At 50.9% G+C, this 12,074-nt stretch overlaps 1 protein-coding gene across 4 annotated transcripts in view; it reads right to left on the reverse strand.

The window, feature by feature from the left end:
• LOC144934540 (arf-GAP with GTPase, ANK repeat and PH domain-containing protein 1-like) overlaps window positions 1-12,074 on the reverse strand; it is a 121,679-nt gene that overhangs the window by 54,483 nt on the left and 55,122 nt on the right. For all 4 annotated transcript variants that reach the window (XM_078860441.1, XM_078860442.1, XM_078860440.1 and 1 more), the window contains exons 2-5: window positions 9,947-10,005; window positions 8,295-8,382; window positions 3,520-3,605; window positions 2,965-3,106 (exon numbers count right to left, since the gene is read on the reverse strand). In XM_078860441.1, coding sequence (XP_078716567.1) covers window positions 2,965-3,106; window positions 3,520-3,605; window positions 8,295-8,382; window positions 9,947-10,005 — 375 coding nt within the window. The remainder of the gene's footprint in view (window positions 1-2,964; window positions 3,107-3,519; window positions 3,606-8,294; window positions 8,383-9,946; window positions 10,006-12,074) is intronic.

The following is a 12,074-nucleotide window of genomic DNA, read 5'->3' on the forward strand; positions in this document are numbered from 1 at the left end:
ACCACATCGAGCTTGCTGATTGATATGCCTGTAAAATAAAAAAACCCAGGTGATCCGTTCATAGATAGGTTTACCAATAACTGGTGATCCTCTTACCCTCTACACCACAGCCGATTGATAATTGTGAAACGACCGGCTCGATATCTTCGAGAGGAGAGAGTGGTGGGAGACATGTATTGTTTATAATGTTTTCCTATCATTTTAGCGGGGTATTTATAAATAGAGTGCGGAAGACTATCCCAAATACTCTACAGGGGATCCTCCAATAGAGCTCCTTCTAATGGAGGATCCCCTCCAAGGGCTGGAACCTTGACCCATCTGTAAATGGACCACCCTGTACTTCACTGGTCCATATCCCTGCCTGTCCCGAGGATGCATCACGAAAACTACAAAACAGCGAAGCGCAATCTCCACAAAAAACTCAACAGCACGGCTAGCCAACACCGATGCTCAGATGTGTTGATTTTTCCTTCCACCAAAAACATAACGATAACACCAAAGTCATGCTTCGTGCCCAGCACAATCAGTTGTGCGTGCGTTCGAGCACGAGCCGAGCGGCCAAACGCGCGTTCGCGCTCGGGTTCGCGCGTTCCATGCGATACGTTTCCGCACGGGCTGCCTAAAACGAATTGGCTTTCGAGCTCGTTACACATGCGGCTATCGTGCTCAGTTTTCACCGTTCGTTATATATAAATGTAATTTCGAACCCTTTGTGACCCGACCCCTCCCCACCCCCCCCCAGAGACAATCTTGCTTCCATGGCAACGACGCTCGCACCGCTGACCTTTTCATGAGCATGTAAGCGCACAATTTTGACACGCCACACAAAGCCTCATGTCCTGCGGGATAAGGGTGAGGTCAAGGGTTAGGAGCCGAGGTCAGAGTGATGGCTGTACGCAGGATTGGCCAGCTAATTCGCTGATGCTTGAAAGTGTCTGCTTTTGATTGGCTGGGAGTGGAAGCCGCCTGCGCGTGATTGGTCGGTTGTGAAGACTGCCGAGTCGTCACAGAGCATCACTCATCGGTGCGGCTGATGCCTGTGGTGATAGCCTAACATTGGAACGATTGCGGGTAAGGATAGATCTCACAAAGGAGACGCTTCTACAAACGTAGTAATTTAATCTCCGGACGTTTCGACAGCCAATCGTGAGACGTTGAGACGAAATCACCCCGGTTGGAGAAGCGTCATCATCGTGAGATATTTTATCTATAATTGTTCGGATGTCAAGTCTAAATCTCAACTGCCACAATGGATGCGGTGGTGATAGAGCAGCTCAAAAATAATCATTTCTGCCGCAGGGGACGCAGGCTGTGAATTACAACACTGGTACTTCTGAAAGACTTGAGTAATTCTGCATTGGTAATATTGCCCCGCGTGGACTCGAGAACATCCCCGCACAAACAAGTTAGAGACATCACATCGACCGTTTAGAAAAGCAAAATGGGCTGATTGGCCGATGGTCGAGACATATGATGGAATGGCATCAATTGGAGGTAACACGCCCGAAAGCACGTCCAGAGATGGGGCGATAAATTCAGCGCATGCTCGTGTGCGAGATGAGCTGTTGTATGGCAGGACTGTGAGAGGTAGGGAAAGCTTTGGTGGATGACCGATGATGATGACGATGCATAGATTATGGCTAATAATGACAAATATTCTCTAAGAGCAGTGGCTCTGGGTGTAAATTTGACTCCTCTTTGAGTGCTTTTCAATCCCAAAGAATCTACAATGCAATACAAACCCCACGATACTTCACGTCCGTAACATTAACCACATTTAACATTTCTATCAATAAATATTAACGTCAAATGAGAAAGCATGGTAATATAATAAATCATTTTCAACACCCCACCCGGCACATTTTTTTGTTTACATGTACTCTGTAGTTTGTTTTTGTCTTTCCTCAATGTTACCCCAACTGCGCTCCTGAAGTCACGGAATGAGACGGAGAATCCATCAGGAACGCTCAACAAAGGAGTGCAACGCCCTGTGTCCCGTGGAAGAAGTTGTCGAAGAACTGAGTTTGAAACGTCACGGGGCTATCGTACACTAGAGGGCAGCACTTCTCCAACTACCCTCAGACGTAAATGTTCATCGCATCACAGTCAAATGAAAATGTGAAATTCTCATAGCTGGGATTAATTTAAGAAAATGTGCTTCCACGCACAGTCATTGCTGACTGGGCTGACAACATCAACTCGCTACACTTGAGAACCCAGTCTGCCAGGATTCGAACCCACGATCTGAGCGGTGCCCGCACAGCGCTCTGACCTCTGAACAACCCTACCACGTCTCATTATTTTAAATATTTTGAAAAACCCAACGTAGCGCCATACCATGTAATCAAAGTCACAACATGGTTGGTTCATATTTGATTTTTTGGGGGGTCAGATCGCTTGGGTAACTTCCTTCACACCATGCGTAGCCTACCGTGCTATTCGGAGGTGTGGGATATAAATTAACATGTATGCTGTGATTGATAAAGTTTTACGATTAATATCGTTTCAATTGGCTGTGTCGGCTGGAGGAGAGTGTACTACACACCTTGAACTTTGGAAAGCGTAACCCAAATATCAATAACGAATCATAATAATCGTCGCGAAAGCCGACATGTACCTCCGATTAGCACGGTTGGCTATGTACGGTGCGAAAGAAGTTCAACATACATACACAATTTAGTTGTTGCCGCGTTCTTCTCAGGGAACGCATAAAAACAAACAACAACAACAACGCCTGGGGCCAGAGTAAGCTCCACATCATAAGCCATGCCTGAAGATGACGCCAACAATGATGGCGATGATGATGATGATGACGCCGACAATGACGACGATGATGACGATGATGACGACGACGATGACGATGATGACAACGCCAACAATGACGACGATGATGATGACGATGATGATGACGGCGATGACGACGATGGGGCGACTCGTGCTGGTGCGCTGGCGTGTCATCGTCACCTTGCGTGCCAACCAGCAGCAGCGGCAGGTCGGCGATGTTGCGCACGTTGGCGAGGCGGCTGTAGTAGTTGTACACCGTCTGGAAGCTGATCTCGTCCTCCAGGCTGAACACGAAGATGGCCGCGTCCACCCACGACGCGAACTGCCGCCCGGCACATGGCACGCGCCGTAGAGAGAGTTTTTTTGGGGGGGGTGGTGTGGTAGGGGCCGAGAGAGAGGGATTTGGCAGGGGGGAGGCTGTTTCAGAAAAGATATTCGCAGGTTCAACAGAGCCCGTGCTATTGCCAACTGAGATCGGTAAACGTTTGTGCATTAGCTCTGTCCATCTGTTCATAACGGCGGTGGGGGGGGGGGGGTCACGTCACGATAAGTCTCGTATATGTCATCCAATATGACCCAACTGTAGTATAAATGATTCCCAAAATACGGAAAGACAAAACTCCTAATGCCTAATCGCCGACCATAACACGTGGGGTGGGTGGGGGTACATTTAAGTAATGGGAAACGAATGTTTACTGGGAGGAACAAATATGAGTTTCCACCAGATTGGTTTACCTGTGGCTCTGGGGGACCTCCCTCATCGCGGATGAGGAGCAGGTAGCTCTGCCCATCCACGACAATCTCCTTCTTGAAGCGACCTCCTGCAGAGGAGATTGCTGCCATTAGTCTCACACCCAGCCCATCATCGCGCTCAACCACGCCGCAAAAAAATAAAACAAGCTGCCGAGACACATTCATTTATTTCAGACGTGCTGAGTGTTTACTTCCTCCCCCCCCCCGATATATAAACAAGGGGCCGACTAATTAATCGGTCAATCGATCAATCAAGCCCCGGGCTTGGGAATCTCACGTTGTCGCAAAGGTCAGAGGTCAGACACGCAAGCAGGGATGCCGAAGAGGGGAGAAAAAAACGCAACCAGATTTAAAAACACGGCCGTGTTTTAAAAACGATCAGCGCTGCTATAAAAGGCTCTTATTTGATTCTCCTTTTGCCCTTTCACTCTGCGCTAAAGTGAAGGTGGCAGCTTGAAACAAGCCAGTGCATGTTTGGTTAACGACCCAAGACGCCTCGGCGCTCACTTTGGGCCCACTTGACTGGAACATTTTCCCCGGCAGGGCTGTGGGCTTTGCAGGCTCAACCTCCGATTGTCGCCGATGCCCCCCCCACCTCCCCAACCGCGCGCTCTGCTCGTGCCGCACCCTCGACGGCCGCGCAGCTCTTGACGCATGCCGCGGGTTTTTTTCATTGGGAAAAAAACAAACCGGATGAGCGCTTTCATTACCAGGTGCTGTTGTGCTCCGGTTACAGGTAAAGGTCGTAAACGGTGCAGCCCTGCGGTTTCTTGCTAACGCCACTGCTCGAGTTCTAGAGAGCCCCTCTGAAGCTGGTAGTTTGGCCTACTCATGCACACTGGCCAGGCCGCTTGGAGGGTGGGAGTACACGCACTTTACACCACCGCACGCGACCTGTGGATTCCAGACACTGCGGTGCATCCATTAACATTGCTGGGTGGACAGAGATGAGGTTGGCATTAAGAAACTTGCGTTGCTGTGATGGGAGATCCGCACTGCAGATGCGCGTGCTTACCGTTACACCAGCGAGTCGCAGGACCTGGCGTCATTTCATATTTCTCGCACAGCATGTCTGCGCGACCTACACTAATAACTCGCTCTGATCTCCGGGTGTGCGTGCGGCATGGCTCCGATTAACGCGCTCGTGCTGGCACATCACAGGTGGGAGTGCGCGGGAAATGAGCAGAGCCGACACGAAGGGATGCCCGCGCGATCGCCCTACCCACTCGCCCTGCCCGCTCGTCTGCCTGAGCAATCACGGGCTGCGTGTCGCTGTCGGCCTTTGTTGACAACAACATCTCGGGGCTGATTTAAGCACGGCTGACAGCGGGGAGGCCGTGGTACGCTATACATTTAGTATTCGCGCAACAAAGTGATTTATTTATTTATCTCTATTTTTTTACTTTCCTCCAAATTTTACTTTAACCCGATTCTGCGTTCGGCATCACGTCATGAGTCGAAGCATCCATTCGCGGATCTCTCGCGGATCAGCAGCAATTGGAAAATGGCCTGCGGAAATGGAGACCACAGAGCTACGTCGGAGATCCCTTCGACTGAACACTCTGGCTCACACGGTAGGGGGCAGGAAGAATTTTTCCCAGCTAATTACAGAACCAAGTGTCATGCGATGGGCGATCTTCTTTTTAGTGCAACCGTTGTTGGTGACTGGGCGGAGACCACCGGCTCGCTACAATTAAAGATGCGAGTTTAATCGCGGGCAGCCGGAACGTGGATTCAAACCCAGGAACTCAGCAGCGATGGCTCGGCACTCTGACCTCTGCGCCGACGCGACCACCTTGTGAGCATTAACGTTTTTGACAACTCCGCAGTCCAGGTGAGAGCGCAACACCGAGGAGGCAGCGCGTCACGGATCGGTGAGATGGGCTCAAGGCGTCGCGATCCGGCAGACGAAGAAGGCAGAGCGAGCGGCTGGGCATTATGAACAGACAACGACGCGCAGCGTGCCAGGTTCCAGCAAATCAATTTGGCAAAAGGTCGAATGATGCACGGCGTCCGTTGCCATGGCGATCAAAAAGAGTTGCGGGGGGGGGGGGGAATGACGTCAGCGAGCCAACGGCAGCCGCACGATGCTCGGCGGAACGATCCGTCGAGCGCCCCCCGAACGACCCCCCACTCCCCCATTCCCCCCACTCCCCCGCCCCCCCACCCCCCCACTCCCCCCACTCCCCCCACTCCCCCCGCCCGCCACGACTGCCGCCCAGGTGCCGATGCTGCTGCTGCTGCTGCTCGACCACGATCCACACGTCGTCGTTGTTGTTGTTGCTTCTACTCTTTAATCGCCTTGTGTTGTTACAGTATTCATGATGAGGCGGTGGAGCTGTGGTGCAGCGGTTAGCGCACTGCGCTATGAACCTGCCACAAGCCGAGCTCCATTCCTGGCCACGGCTAATATTAATTACATCTCAACTGAGTCTGCCCTACCGCCCCCTCTCCTCCTCACCACCCCTACCACCATCCCCCACCCTTCACCCACCAACACTGACCAGGGTGGTGAAGTATGGTCAAACAACCCCTATAACCGACACTGTGGAGAGGACAATATCCAGCAGTGGACTGACAAAGGGCAATGATTATTAATATTAAACATCGCTTATTATTTATCTACTTATTTAAATAGAGAGCAGATGTGCACCACACAAATGTGGATTTCAGGGATAAACAAGGCTACATTGGACGAGAAAGAAGAGACAATAAAGAAGGCATGGTTGGTGTGTGACCAACTCAGACAGGCGGAGACAAAGTCAAATCAGATGGCAAGGACGTCAAGGACACACGAGAAGAGAGGTCAACCACAGCAGGACAAACGCGATGAGCATGGAAGCAACAGGGCAAAGACTGAGTGGCCGGGTAAAGAAAGAGGTGGTTCAAAGCGATGAGCCAGGATATGAAGGATGCGAGATAGAGAGCAACGTTGAATCAATACCCTGGTGCATGACCAACAACACCGAGAAGCTGTTGCCTTTTTCATTTCACATTCAAGTGGGGAGCTGCTCTATCAATAACAGCTCCAACGGCGCCAGTCAACGCGACCCAGCAGCCACACACAGACGGGGCTTAACACCGGGCCGCTCTCAAGTCCCCGTGCACCCACGGGCACTACGTGGTCTCGGACTCTGCTCTGTGAAGTTTGTCCTGCCGCCAGGGCAACGCGTGCGCAGCGAACCACGAGGCCACCAAAGACTCGGATACGATTCGAGCGCGTCCACTTCCCACTCGTACAAACAGCTCTCCCCCGATGCCTGTCAGTCGATTGCCGGCCGCCGTGCGAAAGCTGCGTGCAGGTGACGGCGTACTCACGCCGGATTGTCACGCCGTGAATGGGTCATCGCTAATGCGGCCGATGTCCTCGTGTGTGTGTGTGTGTCAAACTAGCCGCTACGTCTAAAAAGGTGCAGGCCTGCAATTGCTTGCTCGCTTCGCTGCTGACGGAAGAGCATTCCTTCACTGGAGGGAGCTGTAGGGAACCCCATGAGGGTGTTTTTGACCTCCTCTTCCACGCTCGCCAGACGTCTTGGTAGAGGTGGCAGTGCTCACACTTTGCCCCCACCACGTGCGAACTTTCCGATCGACTAACTGCAGTGTAGCTATTTAGACCGCCGGGTAGACGGAGGCGGCTGGGGAGGAGGAGTCCAGCGTGCCAACCATCACACGCAGTAGCAAACGCTTGGCGACATGGATTTTAATCACAATATATTAACCCTTTCCTGTTGCGATGACGTACCTGTACATCACCAGTTTTTAATCCGATTCCGAGCGGAATCAGAAGTTAAAGGCCATGCGGGAGGGCGTGTGGCACAGTTTGGCGCAAGCTATCATAGAATGCGGACGTGTCGCTACAGTTACCTGCGCTGAGTACAATGTCTTTAAAAACAGCAGCACTACGCCTCTCTAAACAAAACGAACACGAACCGCTTGCGCGTTCTGAGATTCGGCGGTGACCAGGACCTACCCTGCAAAATTTGCAGGCGTCTCGAAAGCGGGAAAGCGTTAAACTCCCTCTCAGGGTGACTTCTCTCACGTTTCCTTCGGCGTCGACATTTACTCGCACATTAAAAACATCGTTACATACATCTTGGGAATGTCGGCTCATTTGTCCTAACTTGTTTTTCGCGGCAATGGGAACCCACGCGTGAATGTCAAGAGATGGTTCATGCGATCGTTCCATTGCGCTCCGCGCCCGTTTGCTCCATGTGATTGCCAGTCAAGTAATCTTGCATTTGCCGAGCGATATGCAGCACGGGGCGATTGCGTCCGCTCACCCCGCGCTGTCCACGCAAGCGCTGGGCGCGCTGCCCCCAAAGTGCACGTAAATCCTCATGAAAGGTTTTTATATTTTTAGCCCGGCATTAAGCTGGTGTTAAATAAATGGAGTGGCATGTGTTTTGAGTGGCAAGAGAGAGGTGGTGCCATGCTGGTTCACGCAATACCGCACACAGAGCTAACGGCTGAAACGAACGCTTGAGTTTCCATTGCTCTTCACACGTCTACTCCGGTTTACCAATGACGGGGAAAATATTCAGCGAGGCATTAAGTTCCCGTTGTTGTTGTTGTTCTTCTTGTAGTTCTCAATTGAATGGTTAATGTTGTGGTTGTTAACGGCTTGGTTGTCGTGGTGGTGGTTGTTGTTGTGTGGTAATGTTTGAGGTTGTTCATGTTGATTGCATGGTTGTTGTTGCCGTGTTTGTTGTTGATATGGTGTGATTGTTGTTGGTGTTGTTCCTGAGCCAGAAGCTCACCTTCGGGAGACTCCTCCTGCATGTACGCCCCCGTCAGGTAGCGGTGAACCAGGGCCGACTTTCCGCTTGCCAGATTACCCACAATGCCCTGCCACACACATCCCATCGTCAGCAATGTTCACCCAACAGGGACAAGCGCAAGTCCGTCGGTGGGTGGAGGTGGCAATGGTGCTGGTGGCGGTTGTGTAGACCTGCAATTCAGCACTTCAAAGGCAAGAGTTAGTGGATCGCGTCGACTTTTGAAACTCCAAAACCCAACATACTGCGAGGTGGCCAGGGGATGGCCGAACAGGAAGTGTGTTCACGAAGCCGTCTGTACGGACTCCTCAGTATCCCCTCATACGTGCGGATTTTTCCTCCGAGTATTCACATCTTCTCCCGCAAGCAAAACGCGCCTTAAAATACCAATCATCCCAATTGAGGACCCTCATCAAAATGAGTCGTTGGCACTCAGTGTGGCTTTCCCCATGAATAAATAGATAGTATTATTATTTTTACTCTTCAGTTCTTTCGGTAAAGTCACGTAGATAGAAAATTAATAGGCGAGACAAACACAGCATGAGAACTGCTCCTGCTGTGTTTGTCTCACCTGATGACGGTCGCTTGTGTTGCGATCGAAACGTCGTGATCTATGAATTTTCTACCTACGTGACTTTACCGAAAGAACCAGAGTATGGATTCCTGGAGTCACGAAAGCTTCAAATCAAGATTATTATAATTCTCATGAGGTCAGCAAGCACTAAGCTATGTCTAAGGCTTACTGGGGGGTGGGAACAGTGACGAACGTAGCGGTGACCGTCAACGCAACACAACATCATCTATGTTGAACTTCTTTCGCGCCGCACGTAGACAAACCGTGCTAATCGGAGGTGGCGGACACCACTACGTCCTCTCTCAATCCTGAACTGAACAAAAGAGCCGTTAACGGTCAACGGGGCAAATCGCCAACGCGATGAGCTTCAGCCAAAAATCGTCAGGACGTGAACGTCCTCCTGAATGCGGTGTGTGCATGCGTGCGTGTGTGTGTGGGCACACGTGTGTGTGTGAATGGGGAGCGGTAGTGTAGCGGTTCGCGCGTTGCGCTACGAAACCGGCGACCCCAGTTCAATTCCTACTCACGGCCATATCGCCACTTAAGGAGACAATGGTGGCCAGACATGGTGTCGGCCACCGATCCGCTCGTGTGGCGTGCCGGCCTTCATAGGTGCTTGCTAACAGCACTTGTCCCAACAGTCTGTTAAGGCTACATGGGTGATATTTTTCTTTGTTTGTGTGTGCGTGCATACGTACGTGTTCATGTGTGAAGGGGAGTGGTAGTGTCGCAGTTAGCACGCTGCACTACGAACCTGGCGACCCGAGTTCGATTCCCGCTCACGGCGAACACCAGTGACGATTATCTGAACCAGTCCTGGGCCTCCCCTAGGTCGACTCAGCCTCAAATGAGTACCTGGCGCGGTGTGTAAACATCGCCACTGAGGAGACAAAGGCGGCCGGGCGTGGTATTGGCCACCCACCCCCTCGTGTGCCATGCCAGCCTTTATAGGTGCTCGCTAACAGCACTTGCCCTAACAGTCTGTTAAGGCTATACGGGGGATCTTTGTCTTTGTTGCTCATGTGTGTGCGTGCGGTCACGACGCAGGGCCAGCGCTCACCACTTTTAGCTCCGGCACGGCACGGCTCAGCGTCCACTCCTGGCTGTTCACAAATGAATCTGCAAAGGCATGAGGGGTGGGGGTGGAGTGGGGGAGATTGTGTTCACACACTGGCACCACACCAGGAGCCTCGTGTACAGCACGTCCGACGAAATGGACGGAGCTCGCGACGAAAACGATCGGCAAGATTCCTTGAGCTCTGATTGAGCAACTGGGATCAACGGCACTGCCACTGGACCACTGAACTCACCTGGATCACACAACAGGATTACTCGGACTATCAGGACTACTACTCAGATCACCGGCACTACCAAATTATGGGTTACTCACCCACTCATGCATGTATACACACACAGATGCTCGCTCACTCATGTACATATTCACACACACACACAAAGATGTTGACTCGTGTCTATGTATGGAGATGTTAACGTTAGAATCACCCATGGAAGGATCATGAGTCCTGCAGCAATCAACCAGGGCAGGATTGTAGGAACTAAATGTTTCCCGCAGCATTGCCCCAGCTCAAAATCTAAAATGCACTTAAGGTGCACAGGTGAAAGCCTACGGTCACTTGGCAATTCAAACAATTTAAATAATACAGCGAGGCTGTTATGCTCGGTTGTTCTTATGAGGGCGTTGCAGATTTAATGGCCGAGCACAAGAATTGGCAGCGGGAGATTCCGCTGCGGTGTTCGTGGAAGCCCTGCAGCGCATCGGGAAATCATTTCCGCAGAATCGCTGGCCTAGAAGCCGCTCGTTCTGCGACTGCAACGACTGAACTAATTCCTTTTTTCACCACCGGGCATAACCAACTCCACCTCTACCGAGCGGCGGGTGGAAACATCTATCTTTGTTTCGCCTGCATACGTTATTCCACCTTGATGCATAATTCAGATTAATCACAGATGAGCCGACTTGGCATTCATCATCGAGGGCCCTTTTGCCTCAGCACGGCGTATGAATTCTTGACTCGGGGTCACGGTGAACTCCAACTCTCACCCTCGACGGCAATCTATTTGCAGCCACATAGGAAAACGTGGCTTTATTTATTTGTATTTCTTCCACATCAACAGGCCGAGATAAATTATCTCGCCAACAAACACTGTGGTATTCACACACGGTTTTGCCCGTTGACGGCATCGAGATATATCTTTTTTTCACGCACCAAAAAGAATAAGAAATATCCATTTCAGTCGCTAATTTTAAGGAATGTTGAGTTGTTAAGCAGCTGACTCTTGGCCACCGTGGAGGAGGGGGCCCATGAATCACACGGCGTGAGAATCACCGTAGACCGAGGGGTCCTGTTCGCCTTTGGACGTCTGACTCAATCTGCGCGTTGTGTTTTTTTGTCTCAACGATTTTTTTCTTGCAATTTTTCAGACCAGCACCGGCGGGCATCTCACAGTGCAGTTGAGCAGTGTGCACCAAACATTCCGCCCTCCTAGTAGGAGGAAGCTTCGTGCGGCCCCAGAATCAATCTTCCCGATTCGGAGCACTGCCCACACAGCCCAAGCACAGCCCCCTAAGAGAGGGATAAGCAGAAATCCATTCTGTCTCCACGCATAAATAAAAATATGCTTAAGTACATCAGCTTAAGAGATCAATATTATTGATCAACATTTGTTTAAGTGAGAAAATTCTGGACCAGCAGTGTCAGACGTGTTAAACAAATACTGTTGGATTACTAGTTGTTATTAACAAGATTACTCCATGGAAATGATGGGGCCCCATATGGCACTCCTGCACTTATAGAGGGAGAGATATGCGTTAAGGACGCTTGGAGGCTTTTCAACAAAAGAAACAGCTTATGTAATGCACCGTCAAAGTAAGAGCGCTGTATGACCTGTGGAAAACAACAGAAAATGACAATTACAATTTACAACACTTTATCAATCTACTGCTGGATGATGGCCTCCCGAGGCCATGTCAGTCATGGGGGCGACTTGACGATACTCAAAGACGTTTGTCAGTGTGGCTTGGCGATGGAGGAGGGTACCCAGGAATGCTTCAGATATCACTCGTGACTGATCTCTGCTGTGGAATGAAACTTAGGTCACAGGGTTCGCAAGCACAGTGCACTAATCACTGCACCACCGCTCCACTCCGGGAGAAGATAAGGTTTCGC

Source organism: Lampetra fluviatilis, chromosome 10 (genome assembly GCF_964198595.1).
Source record: "Lampetra fluviatilis chromosome 10, kcLamFluv1.1, whole genome shotgun sequence".
NCBI classification, from domain to species: Eukaryota; Metazoa; Chordata; class Hyperoartia; order Petromyzontiformes; family Petromyzontidae; genus Lampetra; species Lampetra fluviatilis.